The sequence below is a fragment of the Dama dama genome, chromosome 5 (genome assembly GCF_033118175.1).
Source record: "Dama dama isolate Ldn47 chromosome 5, ASM3311817v1, whole genome shotgun sequence".
Lineage (NCBI taxonomy): Eukaryota > Metazoa > Chordata > Mammalia > Artiodactyla > Cervidae > Dama > Dama dama.
Window position 1 is genome coordinate 103,395,953 of NC_083685.1, and position 14,852 is coordinate 103,410,804.

Here is a 14,852-nt window from a genome sequence, read left to right on the forward strand (position 1 = left end):
CACACACTCGTCTACACTGCAGTACCAAGACCCCAAGACAGCCCCACGGCCTGTACCACCCTGCCTGGATCCCCACGAAGTCCACACGTGCAGGGTGACGGACAAGCAGAGGGGTGGAGGGACACACAGGGCTCCCCACCGCCTCCGTGTCCCCTTGTGTCTGTCTCCCCGAGACATATAAACCCCCCGTTGTGGAATATTGTCGCCTAAAAGCTCCTGACTCAAAGTGGTCCTGACAGACCTGACGGGGGAAGGGGGAGTGAAGCCCTGAGATATTTTCAAATGGACAAGAAAGGGCCTCCTGGGCTCCCCCCACGTGCCCCGCCCCTCCCCGGACCCCGCCCACCTGCCCCCACCTCCCTGAGACCCTCCCACCTGCCCCCACCTCCCTGAGACCCTCCCACCTGCCCGCCCCCCACACCTGAGTCTCTCCTTGTCCCCACTCCCACCTACCTGAGGGGCCCCTCAGGCGGCTCTCGGTGAGTTCGGAGATGGCCCCGGACGTGGACGTCTTTTTCAGCCGAGCTGCTGCCCCGGAAGCAGCGGCCACCCCGGGCTTGTTGAGCGTGTCCTCGCTGCTGGCCCGCTTGAGCTGAGAGAGGTGGGGGAGATAGGGTGAAGAGATGCGTTTTCTGGAAGGGGCGCCATAAACCGGCACAGCACGGAGCAGGCCCCACCTGCCCACCCTGGCCGGAGGGAACAGCGCAGAGTGGACAAACCCGGATGCCCTCTGGTCCTGGCGCGGGCCTCCAGCACTGCTTCAGAGATCCGTGTAAGGTCGTGGGCGGTCACCACCCATCAATCACATTCAAATGATGTTTTTAAAACATGGTGTGTATTTTTATGTATTTATTTGTCTGAGACCCCACCCCACCCCCTGCCCCAGCGTGCAGGCCAACCAGGGATGGAACCCACGCCCCGTGCATTGGAAGCAGGGAGTCAACCACTGGACCACTAGGATGGTCCCGATGTATTATTGTTTTTTTCTTAAAAGACTGGGAACCAAGGGAAAAAGAACTATATGGCACACAGAAGTCAGGATAGAGTGATACACAAGAAATTCAAAGACAATAAAAAGTAGCACAAAAACCTCTGGAGATTCTTCCCTTCTCAGAGGGAAGAGATACAAACAGGTGAATATCCACAGGTGCCCACCCCAAGCACTGGCAGGCGACCCCACACACACTGTTCAGATGGAGGAGAGGGACTGCTGTGGAGCCAGAAGAATGGTTAGTGATGGCAGAAAGACAGCAGGATCTGCTCCTTGTCTGCCTTCTTCCCTGGCACAGAAGGCAGAGAACAAACATTTGCTGAAAGGTATTGAAGAGTGTATGTTGGGGGCGGGGGGGGCAGGCCTAAATGAGCTCACACTCTGGCCCAGGTAAACCATACCTGAGCTGAAGGAGAAAAACCACAAATAAGTTCTCCCAACCACAGACAGTCTTGGTTAAAGATGGCTGTGGAGAGGATCCTTCTAGAAGACGAGGCAGGCAGGTGTCCAGAGCCTCCACAAACACACATGACACTTGGAGAAACAGCATGAAAATTCCCTTGAATCAACGGAGACCTGAAGCAGGAAGCCCAGGCCACCACACTGGTCAGGGGCTCCATCCTGCTCTAGGGCATTCCTGAAGGTTAAGAAGCCCAGAGAGGGAGAACAGGGAGGGTGTGGAACAGAGAGCCTGGGGCCCCTCCCCTCTCACCACAGCCCCCAGAGCTGCTCCCACCATCCTGGACACTGTGCTCCGAAGGCCTACTGCCAGCTGGGCGTCCACCCTCAATGCATGCAATGTGCCGAATCCACGGGCCAGGGTGCACACGGGTCACAGCAGAGTGGGCGGCCTGCTCTCAGGGTCAACAACCAGCAAAGGGGCTAGTTCCTGTGTGGTGACTCAGAACTCGTCATGAGGAGTGAGGAAAACAAAAACGGGAGGTGTGGGCATCCTCACGGAGCAGGTGCCCTGGACCAGGCCTGGAGGACCAAGTGGAAGGGGTGTCCCTGAGGCCACAGGTGTACGCTAAAAGCTGGGGGCAGGGAGCAGGGCAGGGAAGGAAGGGGGAGCGCATGGGACCAGGGCAGGACCCTCCTGGCTCCCGGAGAAATAGGATGAGGAGAAGCGGTGACAAGGATTCAGATGTAATGAGCAGACAACAGGGAAACGTATGTGTTCCAGCCGGGAGAGCCATCCAGTTGAGTCCGCTAGAGAGACCCCTCTGTGAGCAGAAGAGAAGGAGGGATCGGGCGGGGTGGGGGAGGGGAGAGAGGAGGCAGCTGGAAGGGCAGGCAGGGGTAGGGGGAAGGAAGGCAAAGTCAAGTTCTTGCTGTTAAGACTGGGTGATAAGCCTGTTTGGAGGGTCAGAGGCAGAATTAAGGGAACAGACAGGAGCTGATAACATGCGGCAGCCTGGGTCCTTCTAGGTCCTTGACTCACATGTTACTTCTGATTCAAACCACAACTTGACTACCCTGGACTTGACAAAGCACATTAACTAACTCACTCGAGGCTTCGTGGGTGAGGTAGGACTGGGAGGCAGGCCCAGGACTGTGTTTCCAAGGCCTGTAAGATTTTCACTGGGCTGGAGCCAAAGAAGGGCCAGGAGATGCCGGGCACACCACCGGGGTGAGGGCTTGTGGGCAGGGCTGGAGGAAAGCCATGTCGCATGGGCGGCACAGGGTGGCAGCTCAGGGCACCAGCTCTAAGTCCAGACTTGGGATCCTGGGCTGGAGTCTTGGCTCTGCCTCTTACTGGCTGTGTGACCCAGGGCAAATCACTTTACCTCTCTGTGCTTTTGTGGGTTTTTCCTGTGCTTTTGTTTCTCTACATGATAAACAGATCAAGCCATGATACAGATGTGAGTGAACTCCGAAGCCCACTTCTGAGTTCCATTTTACCAGCTGTACCCAACTTCCTCGGCCTCTTCTTGGACTTTAGGGTCCCAACCTGTATTATAAAAAGATCTGATCCCATCCTTCACTGGCAAAAGGATAAGACAGATGTGCTCCAGGCCAGTGGCGTGCTGTCTCCCTAGTGCAGCATGGCCCATTTGGGTGGCAGCAAAGCTTTTACAGGGAGCCCTTCATTTCTCCTGCACCTTCCACGAGGAATTCCTTTGGAGAAAGACTCACTGCTTAGTACTTTCCCCAGAGGCAGGACATACAGAGCCCAGATTGATCCTGTCCTCTGAGGCAATATCAGACACACAACATTTCCACTGGGTCAAAGCCTAAGAGGAGCCAGGAGATGCCGGCCACACCACTGGAGTGAGGTTACTAATTCTTCTTTCTCTGTTCATGGCTGCATTCTTGGCTTTGTTTCCTGGTCATCAAATGCAGCTTCGGCACCACCTGAGATCTCTGGTTTCTTATACAAGATCCCTACGAAAGCTTCGTTCTTGCTTTGATGTGTGTAATAAGTATTTTCACCAACGCTTCCACTGATATTTAAGCTGCTGAACACCTGTATATGAAAGCTTACAAAAGGAAAATGTCTGAACAGCTCACAGATTCATGTAGCTAAGAGATTCCTTCAATTCCACAAAGATGGGGACGGGGGAAGTCAAAGTTCTCAAATAATCACACAAAACACAATCTGGTCTTTCAAAGAGGAAAACATGTTAATGGTTGGAGCAGTGGTTCTCAAACTTCAGGGTCTGTCAGAATCCTAAGGGTCTGTTAAACCGCAGACGGATGCCTGCACCCCAGCCCCAGCACACCTGCCAAGTTTCTGATCCCCTAGGTCTGGGTGGGACCTGAGGATCTGCATTTCGGACGAGTTCCCAGGGGATGCTGGTATTGCTGCTGTGGGTTCCACACTTTGAGAACCAAAAGGTTTTAGAGTAGCACTATCAGTGGAAATATTATACAAGCCATGGACCTAAGTTTATATGGTCTGGGATGAACATTAAAAAACATAAATGAAACAGGCAACCTTAAATTTAGTGACATATTTTCTGGATGCAATACATTCAAAATATTATCAATTAATGTAGAACACACCGATGAGGTCTTTTCCTTTTTTTGCACTCACTCTTCAAAACCTGATGTGTGTCTTGCACTCACAACACACATTAGGGCTCATCACTGCCACACGGGCTGGTGGTTCCTGCTTCAGGTAGTGCAACTGTGGAGCATTCTCTCCCGAAGGACAGCAACAGGACTGACCTGGTCCCCAAGACTCAAGGAGAACATAAACCATGAGACTGCTTTTCAGGGACCCTAAGCCCCAGCCACAGGAAACTGGATGGGGTTAACACATGACTTGTGCTCACCAAGCAGGAACCTTTCCCAATACTTTGCTTGTTGCTTACTTTTAACCAACCAGAAGCAAGTAGCAGCTGGACCCTCCAAGGAATGGGGGAGGCACAGGCAGGACTGACAGCCAGACTTCATACCACGTGACAAAGAAGATGACAAAGAAGCAGAGAAGTCCTGGGGAGTCCCAGTCCATGGTCCCGGTCTCTCTGTTCTCCAGTCTTGCACCTTTGTCCTGCACACAGTGACCCGGAACCTCAAATGTCTTCCATAGATTTCTCTTCTGTTCAAGTCAATGTTCTGTCATTTGTGACCAAGGGAGTCCTGACTAATAGACATGGGCCTTCTAGTAGCTGATGTGACGTGGCCTGTCTGCATCAGGGAGCCCGGGGGGCTTGTCTCTCTGTGCTGGACTCAGTGACATGAGGACTCACAGTAGCCCCCCTACCCCCGCCATCCCATCCAGGTTCCTGTTGCTCCCCACACAAACCTGCTCCTCCACGGCTCCACAGCTCAGGCCAGCATCTGAAGCAGGGTCTTTCATTCTACTTCTGGTGCATGTGTTTTAGTTCTCCTATTTTGGGCCAGTGAAAACATATCTCTCTACATTTATATGTGTCCAACTCCTGCAAAGCAGTCGTAGGTAACGTGTGCATGCTTAGTCAAGTCTGACTCTTTGTGACCCCATGGACTGTAGCCCACCAGGATCCTCTGTCCATGTGATTTCCCAGGCAAGAATGCTGGAGTGGGTTGCCATTTCCTCCTCCAGGGGCTCTTCCTGACCCAGGGGTTGAGCCCCATCTCCTGCACTGGCAGGTGGATTCTTTACCACTGAGCCACCCAGGAAGTCCTGTAAAGCAGCCGCAGTGAGATGCTGACCATGGCATCCAGGTGGTGGGACGTCACGTTCAGTGTGTAATTCAGCTTCTCTGAGTGCTCAGATTTCAGCAGTAAAACACTTGGGGGAAGTCACTTGCTTTTCTGTCAGTGTCTGTGGCCTCCGTCTCTTCTGGGCTCTGGGTTTTGTCTTCTTCCTCTGCCCACAGAGGCAGAGAGGAGAAGAGGGTCAGAGAGTACAGGGGTGCAGCTCTTGGCTATTCCTTCCCCCAACCCTGTCACCCTCTTTCACAGGTTCAGGCCTGGTGACCCGGAGGACCAGGACAAGAGCCGAGAGCCTCCAGAGGAGTGTCTGCGTCTCCCCCAATGTCCTCCCACTGGAACCAGTTTCCAAAACACACATCCATCAAAGCAGAAATGGCTACCATTTTACTTGTTCATCAGCAGTAGGAAACACACCTGAGCAGTGATTAAATACTGCTTGAAAATATTTTAATATATTCCAGAAGTTCTCAGGGTCGGTTATGGGGGAAATGTATGTATTCATTTAAAATCCATATTGAAGATGTCTCCCAATAGGTCAAAGACAATAAACATTAAAACGATGGAAATAATGGTCAGGGCCAGAATAACAGAATAATGATAAACAAAATTATGTGCAGGACACTATCCACACTTACATCTCAGGGCAGATACAGTCCTCACCCCATCTCAGAGCAGCTGTGCAGCCTGAGGTTCCACAGCCAGAAGCGGGCAGAGCTGAGGTCCTGATGCGGCCTGTCTGACCCCCTCTTCAGCAAGCTGTTCCTAACCCACCGCCCCTGCCGGGCATTCAGCCCACATTGAGCGCTGCCAGGGAGCAACAGGACAGCACAGGGGGAGCCCAGAAGCTGTGTGCATGCAGTCCAGGGAGCCAGGCTCAGCAGGGTGGGAGGACACTTTACTCCCCTCTGAATGGGTGGGGAGAGCCTGGAGGATTTTAAGCAGAGGAGTGACTTGTGTTGACTTGTGTTGAAAGGACCACCCGGCTTCTGTTGAGAACGGAGCGTAGGCTACAAAGTCAAGGGCAGGCAAGTGGTCCCTGGGATGTTTTGCAGGTGAACCGTGGGATGGGAGGAAAGGAGGGTCTGGAGATGATGTCAGGGCTCTTGCCTGGGTGATGACAGGAGGGAGCTGCTATTTACTGGAACAGGGAGAGTCTAGAGGAGCAGGTTTGCAGGCGGGAGAGACGGAGGGGAAGGAGAGCAGTCAATGTTGAGTATGTCACTTTCAAGGGCCCTTCCAGACACCCAGGAGGTGGGTCACAAAGGCAGCCGGAGGAGCGCTGGCTGGAGACACACATCCATGTGTCACCCCCACGTGGTGTCAGAATTTATGAGTGGATGCTGTCACCTACAAGAACTGTCCTCACCAGGAACAGTGCCATTCCTCAGGGAGTATGTCAGAATTTTGTGGGGGCGTCTTTAACTGCCACCGTGATTGTAGGCGGTACTGGCGTCTACAGTGTGGGAGGATGGAGACCCCAGACGTCCTTCTGAGAACCTGACAGCCTGGCACAAGGAACTGTCTGCATCCACACTCTTCACAGATCCCTCAGACACTCGCAGAGCTGGAGCATCTTTGATTGTTATCCCAGTGGAGAACACCCCTTTGTTTTACGTATAAAGACAATGTGTTTCTTATAAGACTTTAAGATACACTCAACTTTCTAAGAACAAGGGAAGACTGCACTTGGGTTCACAACTTCACCAAGAGTGCTCAGCATTCAAACCATCACCCCAGCCTTCCCGGTGCCTGAGTCATCAACACGATAACCCTGAATCTGTCTGCCCAGAGCGGCCACATCCATGGGGCACCAAGAAGCACCACAGGTCCCTCAGTGGAGCCACGCACAGGCAGTTGTGGGTGGAAATGTGATGCTTTAATTATAAATGATGTTCCTTTTGTTCCTTCTATAGTTAGGATGCTACACTGATTTCTCCAGAGTGTGTGTGTGTGTAGGCCAGTGACAAGGTCTCTGAGTTTCATCTCAGGGTGGAAGGAGGTGCTCTAGTCCACTTATGTTAGGAACCCCAGGGGGTGAGGAGGAGCCAGCAGGGGAGACCCCCAAGGGCTGCCCTGGTTGGGTGAGGGGAACCCTGAGAGGAGAAGTCCAGATGCAAGCCAGTGGGGCAGTGACACCTGAATTATGAGGACCCTGGTGACCCTGAGCCCGTCCAGTGGACGCTGGGGTCAGACTCTGGCTGGAGAGACCACATGGTCCATGCAGGCGGTCCCGTCTCTGTCCAACCACAGATTTCCTCTCGAGTCCAGGGCACCCTGACTGCACCCCCTTTGCTCTGTGCCTTCAGGTCAGCTATGTTGGGGCCCTCCTGGGGCCCTGCTCACTGCCTCGGGGCACCCAGCAGCCCTGCCCGGTGTCCCATCCATACCTTGCTGAGTCGGGACTCGAAAGCCAGCGAGGTGGAAGACTTAGAGCTCTTCATGCCGGGAGAGGGGCCGGGGAGGGGCCGGGGGCGGTCCACCCCCTGGCTCCCTGTCCTGGTCACTGGACTCCAAGGCTTGGCTGCGCTCTTCATGTTTGTCCCAGGGAGTCCTTCTGTACAAAGGGTAGAAAAGAAAACCCATGTGTCCACACTTGACAGAGCTTCACCCCCACACACCATGGGCATCACTGCTGTCATGGAGAACAAGCCTCCAGATGAGGATGCACAGAGAGCACGTTCCTCCTCAGATGGTACCTTCCCACCAGGTTCCTTTCTACAGCTTCTCAACAGCTCTCACTGAACTACTGAAAACACACGTGTACCATTACTGATGTTCTGACATGGGTTGTGGTGGTTTAGTCACTAGGTCGTGTCTGACTCTTGCGACCCCATGGGCTGACCACTAGGCTCTTCTGTCCATGGGACTCTCCAGGAAAGAATACTGGATTGGCTTGCCGTTTCCTTCTCCAGGGGATCTTCACAACCCACGGAGCAAACCCAGGTCTCCTGCATTGCAGGTAGATTCATTACTGACTGAGCTATAAGGGAAATGTTATGACATTACTCTTCAGCAATGTGGAGATACATGTATCTCCCCACATAAAACAGGTCAGCTGGAGTCGAGACATACTATGTCTGTAAGCCTTGCCATTTTAGGGTTGACAGTTGAGCAACTTACATAATTTCCAAATAGACATAAATGAATTACTTGAAAATTCAATTTCACAGAAGCACAGCTTTTTTTTCTTTTTTTAGACAAAAATGGTATCAATTAAAAATTAATTGGGAAGATTTTGGTCAGACAGACCTGCCATTATAGGGTAGAGTTACTCAATTAAAATATTCTAGGAAAGACAATTTGTGCAAAGGAGCAGGATGTGGTTAAAAGCCTGAGGGAAACCCACATCCAAAGGCGAGGAAGGTGGCCTGCGTCCTGCCACCACTCCTGAGGATGTAGGCTGGCTGGCCATGAACCTCTGAGCCCTTTTCCCTCTCAGCAGCACAATGGGACTCCGACTCTGCCTGTCCTTGTGGACACTCACGACCAGGGATGTGAGGTCAAGGACCAAAACTGCAGATAAGAAACAAACTGGAAAATGCACTTTAAAAAACACCACCAGGTGACTGGACTTCCCTGGTGGCGCAGTCAGTAAAGTATCCACCTGCAGTGCAGGAGACCTGGGTTTGATCGCTGAGTCAGGAAGATCTCCTGCAGGAAGAAATGGCAACCCACTCCAGTATTGTTGCCTGGAGAATCCCACGGACAGAGGGACCTGGTGGGCAACAGCCTGTGGGGTCACAAAGAGTCGGACACGACTGAGCGACTGAACCACCGCCAAGCACCAGGTGACAGTGATGCCAGTGGCTGCACTCCCAGGTATTTAATCGTGTCCAACTCTTTCGTGACCCTGTGGACTGTTACATGGACTGTAGTCCACCAGACTCCTCTGTCCATGGGATTTCCCAGGCAAGAATACTGGAGTGGGTTGCCATGTTCTCTTCCAGGGGATCTTCCCAACTCAAGGATCAAACCCTCGTCTCCTGCGACTCCTGTGTTGGCAGGTGGATTCCTTACCACTGCGCCACCCGGGAAGCCCCAGCACTCACAGGACCTGGGTCTAATTAACTGCTTGCCTCCCGGATCGTAGCTGGTGCTCAGCAGCCCTGGGCTACCTCTCCCCTCACTGCATCCCAGGACACCCCGTTCTGCCCCCGAGAAAAGGAACAGGCTGCCTTCCCCAGCAGGGACGTCCTCCTGTTCTTGTCTCCTTTCCTGGAGACACCATTTCAACCAACGGCCTCCCAGCGGGGACCACCCAGCCCCTGCTCCTACTTAAAGAGATTAGCTGGTGGCCAGTGTCCAAGACGTACCTGGCACTCGTTCTGAGCACTGCTATCCTGGCAGCTGTGCCAATGTGACTACAGGTGAAAATAATATTTTAAGACAGCGATTTGTTTTCTAAATCATTTCTGAGAAAAATTACTCACGATTTCAGTCATATGACTAGTTCAATAGTTTATTAGTCTCAGCTTGATTCCAGGTATCACGATTTTTAAGATTCTGTATTTAAACAACCACTTCTTGTGCATTGCATGGATGTTTAGCACCAGCTATTTTTCTTTCTCTGCCCACAATTTTTAATGCTTGTTTCCACAGCAACAATGGAAGAATTCCTAGGTTAAGACCTATATAGCAACTCATTTTATTAGGACTCTCAGTATAAAATGAATGAACATAGCCTGAGTGATTCTTGGAGAGAATTACTGATGAATTTTACCCATGACTGCAGAACCAACCAGTGGCATGTCAGTCTGACTCACAGTGACAACAAATAAAGTATCTCTTTAATCAAGGCACCCTTTCAGGTGATGATTGCAACTACTTAGAGATGACTGTTGTAGGACTTACTCAGTGAAAACGTAGGTGATTCTATACCGCATCTGTGCTTTCCAAAATCTACCCATCAAAATGGAAATGAAATGCATCATACTCATTCCCCAGAAGAAAGATAAGACCTTGAAGAGGAAAAGCAGAAGGAAGGTGATAGAAAATCTTCCCAGTGTTTCCCTAAGCCCTTGGCATAAAAAAAGAAAGAAAAAGAAAGGAAGGCGGCTTCCCTGGTGGTCTAGCCTGCCAGTGCTGGGGAAACAGGTTCAATCCCTGGCTCAGGAAGATCCCACATGCCACAGGGCAACTAAGCTTATGAGCCACAACTACCGAGCTCGTGTTCCACAACAAAAGAAGCCATAGCAATGAGAAGCCGGCGCACCACAATGAAGACCCAGAGCAGCCAAAAATAAATAAATAAATCTTAAAAAAAAAAAAAAAAAAAAGGAAGGAAGAAAAAAAGGGAGAGATGAGGGAGAAAGAAAAGAAGAGAAAGGAAAGGGGAAAAATGCACCTCAGTCAAAATTCCAGATCTAAACTCTTAATCTCTGGCAACAAACCTGATAACCTTCCAGACAGTCACCTGAAAGACCTGCAGCCACTTCTCGAAGGCTGTGGTTACTTGCTCTGAGGCAAAATTCTCAGGGTTACTTCATTTGCATCATCACATCTTTATTCTCCTAGAACCTTGAACCCAATCTGATTATTCCCAGATGCATGTACACAGAGGACCTTCCTCCCCTGCGCCCCTCCACACTGCCTGACTCTTCATCCTTGGTTCCCTTCACACATCTTTCCTTCATTTTCCCAGATGGAGGCATTTATCTTGTACTCATGCACCAGGCAGACTCTTCAGATTCCATCTTCTTCCAGAATTCAAAATATACAGAAATGAAATAAGTAACATCTCCCCTTGAACCAGGAAGGGAGTCCTATTGGTAGGGAGAGTGCTGGGGGAGGGGTGCTGGGGTGGGTGCTATGTTGGAGGGAATACGCCCTGAGGGGTAGTGGGCTCCACCAGCGCAGTGCCACTTTCCTGGGACGAGGATAGGACAAGGGTGCTGGGTGGGGGTGCTTCAGCCTCCAGCCAGGCTGAAGGCCAGCTAGGTGCCCTGCTCCCCACTCTCCACATCTAGGACTTTGTTAAGTATCGCCTGCCCCTTCCAGCAGGACCGGGTCTTCCTTGTGTTCCCCAAATCTTCCAAGGCCTCCTCTTTCCTTTGCTCTGACCACACCCAGCCGTGGGCTTTCCAGGAATGGACCCCAAAAGGAGCATCCTTGCAGTCATCCACCCACAGTGCTCAGCCTGCTCTGGCCCTGTTCCCTGTCCACTCCCTGGGATCCTCCTGCTAGAATTGGGCAGGGCGCCAGGCCCACTCCCAGCTTCTGCAGACTTTAACCCGATCCGCTTCCCACTGCCTCCTCTCCGACCCTCCTCGTGCCCTCACCCGTGGCCTGGCGCTGCTCAGGCCTCTTCACAGGTCATCAAGCCCTCATCACAACCCTACCAGGTATCATCACCCTCAGTCTAAGATGCAGACACTTGGTTCTGTTCAGCAGGTTAAGGAACTTGCCCAAACCACAGAGTTTACGATACAGCCAGGATTCAAATCCAGTTTTAATTGGCTCTTACACACCAGGGGTGGGCACGGCCTCCCTGGGTAGTGTTCTGAGGAAAGCACACAGGCTTCCAGATCCAGAGCTCCTGGTCCGATTCCACCTCCGCTGCTCACTGCACAGGCTCAGGCATGCTTCTCAAAACACTACGATTCCCAACATCTTCACCTGATCAACAGAGTTTTTGGTGCCCGCATCACACAACAAAAGACACTCAACGAGCATCAGTTGCCTACTCACAAATGCTCATGGTGTTCAGCCAAGAGCTACTTGGCTTTATGGACTCAGCAACACCCAGTGATGGATCCATGGAATCAATGTCCAGTGGCCGGAGCCAGACAGACACTCCAGACATAAGCAAGGTCTCTCCTTGCTCACAGAGCAGCCTGTGTTCACCTGGAGATCTGACAGAGGGAAAGTGCAGAGAAAGCTGAACAACGAGCGGACACCCCACAGTCACTAGGACTGGCCCCAGTGGCTGAAAGGCAACATCGTGTGCATGCTGATGAACGATACTTCTCTTAGGGTTATGAGTTCAAAACAGAAAATAGACAGATGGGTTCTAGCCAAGCACAGATGATGAAAAGAAAAAAAAAGATTTCTATATTAATTTCCTGATTCCTAAAAATTCTTCTAACCAACTTAAGAGGATCAAACTGATCAAGAAATTACAGTTGACCTTTGAACAAAGTGGGGCTTAATTTATCCATCATTTATAGTTGGCCCTCCATGTCTGGGTCCCTCCTCGTCTGTGGCCCTTACACGTCTGTGGTCCCTCATGTCTGGGCCCCTCCACACCTGTGATCCCTCATGTCTATGGTCCCTCATCCCTCATGTCTGTGGTCCCCTCCACGTCTGCAGTCCCCACATGTCTGTGGTCCCTCATGTCTGGGCCCCTCCATGCCTGTGATCCCTCATGTCTGTGGTCCCTCATCCCTCATATCTGTGGTCCCCTCCACGTCTGTGGTCCCCACACGTCTGTGGTCCCTCATGTCTGGGCACCTCCATGCCTGTGATCCCTCATGTCTGTGGTCCCTTCCATGTCTGTGGTCTCTCCAAGTCTGTGGTTCCTTGGTATCCACAGATTCAACCAACCATGGATGAAGATGTACTGAAGGATCCGCTGTGGAAAAAACCTACTTGTAGGTAGATCCATGCAGTTCAAACCCATGTTATCCGAGGATCCGAGGTACACTTAAACTTAGGAACTCACTCCACAAGGGCAGGGAGAGGGTCTTCCCAGGGCTGTTTTCCTTAAATTGTTCATTTTATATTCTTATCAAGCTTCTTTCCTCTCTAGAATGTGTTCACCTAAGACTTCTATTTAAATCATAACTCATAAATTGAGTGGAGTTAAGTAAAAAAGATGGAAGAGAAGGAGAGGGAGAGAACAGTTAGGAACATGATACGGTCCATGCAGAGGGAGGGTCAGCCAGCATGCAGCTCAGATGCTTCAGCGCCACCTTCAGAGCTGTGCTAGGGGGCGGGTGTCTTGGGCCTCAGACTGGTTACCCTTTTAAGGCAAGAAAATCGAAAGGCAGCCGGGAAACCATTCTGGACCATCACAAATAATAAGGAGTGTCCAGGGGTGGGTGAGGGCATTCAGCTTTGCACTCCAAGTACAATAAGCCCCAGGAAGCCGAGAGCGGAGGCATTCAAGTCTGAGAACGAACAAAATAAGCATGTTCACATAGCTCAACTACCAGGGGACTCGGCAGGAAACAGAAGGCAAGTGAATGGCACGCTGAAAATATCCAGCAAGAGCTTTCTAGAACCCGCTCTGGGCTTGCTCTTGACCTCTGCAGTGGGGTGGGCGGAGGATTCTGCCCCCAGGGGACATCTGACAGTGCGTGCAGCTGCTCTGGGCTGTCACAGCTTGGCGGGCTGGTGCTGGGGGTGGAGCCAGAGATGCTGCTGGACACCCCAGTACCCAAAGGGCAGGCCCACAATGAAGAGTGATCCTGCCTAAGCTGTTGGTACCCCAGGTTGGGAAACTCAGTTCCAGAGGAAGAGCCAGGCTCCTCAACCAGCACCTGGTTCGATTCCCACCCAACCTGGGAATGTTTACGCTGAAAACCTGGCCCGGGAACAGCCAAGGGAATCCCGGACTCTGGTTAGAGGCCAAAGGAAGCTCTTCAAAGCTTATTATTTCCTGTTGGTCTCGAGATGAAAAGTCATCCCATTTTGTTTAGATTCAATCCTTCCCAGTATATAAAGAACAAGTTTCTACACAGCATCAGAAGGGAAAAGGCAAATTCATATGGAGGACTTCCCTGGTGGTACAGAGGCAGGATAGGAATCCACCTGCCCATGCAGGGGACACAGGTTTGATCCCTGATCTGGAAAGATTCCACAGGCCACAGGGAGCCACAACTTCTGAGCCCAAGTTCTAGAGCCCTTGAGCCACAATTGCTGAAGTCTGTGAGCTTAGCGTCTGTGCTCCCCAACAGGGGAAGCCACCGCAAAGAGAAGCCCAAGCACTGCAATCAACAGCAGCCCCCGCTTACCGTAACTAGACAAAGCCTACAGCAATAAAGACCCAGCTCAGCCAAAAATAAATAAATACATAAAATTTTAACAAAATTTCATTGATCCCATCAGCAGAAGTCATCGGAAGAAAGTGAGAACCAAGAAGGGATGAAACAAAACTAAACCGAAAAGGACAACCGCACAGCACTAGCCCCACCATCTCAAGCTGAAAACACACTCTGGAAATGGAATACGGACTTGCAGAAACTATGACAGGCTGCCACAAGGTAGAGACCATAATGAATAGGGTTTAATCTGGAATTTAAAAAAACCAAAAAAAAAAAAAAAAAAAACAGGAGGAGCTGGTCTTTAAATATGAAATGCAGATCCTAGAGAGAGGCTGTAATCTGGGAGCTATATTGAGATCAAACCCTCAGAAATACTGCCCTGGGCCATACTTCTGTCTCCAAAGCCGAACCAAGAAGCCAGCGTCCCACAGAGCTGGTAGCCACTAACCAGGAGTTGTTTCCTTACCTAAAATGTGGCTTCACATCAAAGAACTATAGGAAAGAGTCAAGGCCATACAAAAGGAGATGGAAATAAAGTACTTCAAGAGCTCTTTCTATAGGAACAGTTTCAAAAGGTCTATTGAAAGAGTAAGAATATAAACTATTGTCTAGTGCCAAGAGCATTCAGAGGAAAGGACAGTCTTTTCAACAAATGTGCTGAGAAAACTGGGCATCCACATCAGAAGGATTAAGTGGAACCCTTACCTTACACCATAGGCAAAAGTTAACTCAGA

The 14,852-nt window shown here is 51.0% G+C and overlaps 1 protein-coding gene across 5 annotated transcripts in view; it reads right to left on the reverse strand.

The window, feature by feature from the left end:
• Positions 1 to 14,852, reverse strand: part of SPECC1 (sperm antigen with calponin homology and coiled-coil domains 1) — a 198,288-nt gene that overhangs the window by 133,587 nt on the left and 49,849 nt on the right. For all 5 annotated transcript variants that reach the window (XM_061143591.1, XM_061143587.1, XM_061143590.1 and 2 more), the window contains 2 exons: positions 7,522 to 7,688; positions 454 to 592 (listed from right to left, as the gene is read on the reverse strand). In XM_061143591.1, the coding sequence (XP_060999574.1) occupies positions 454 to 592; positions 7,522 to 7,668 (286 nt within the window). In that variant the 5' untranslated portion in view covers positions 7,669 to 7,688. Of the gene's footprint in view, positions 1 to 453; positions 593 to 7,521; positions 7,689 to 14,852 lie in introns of those variants that run through there.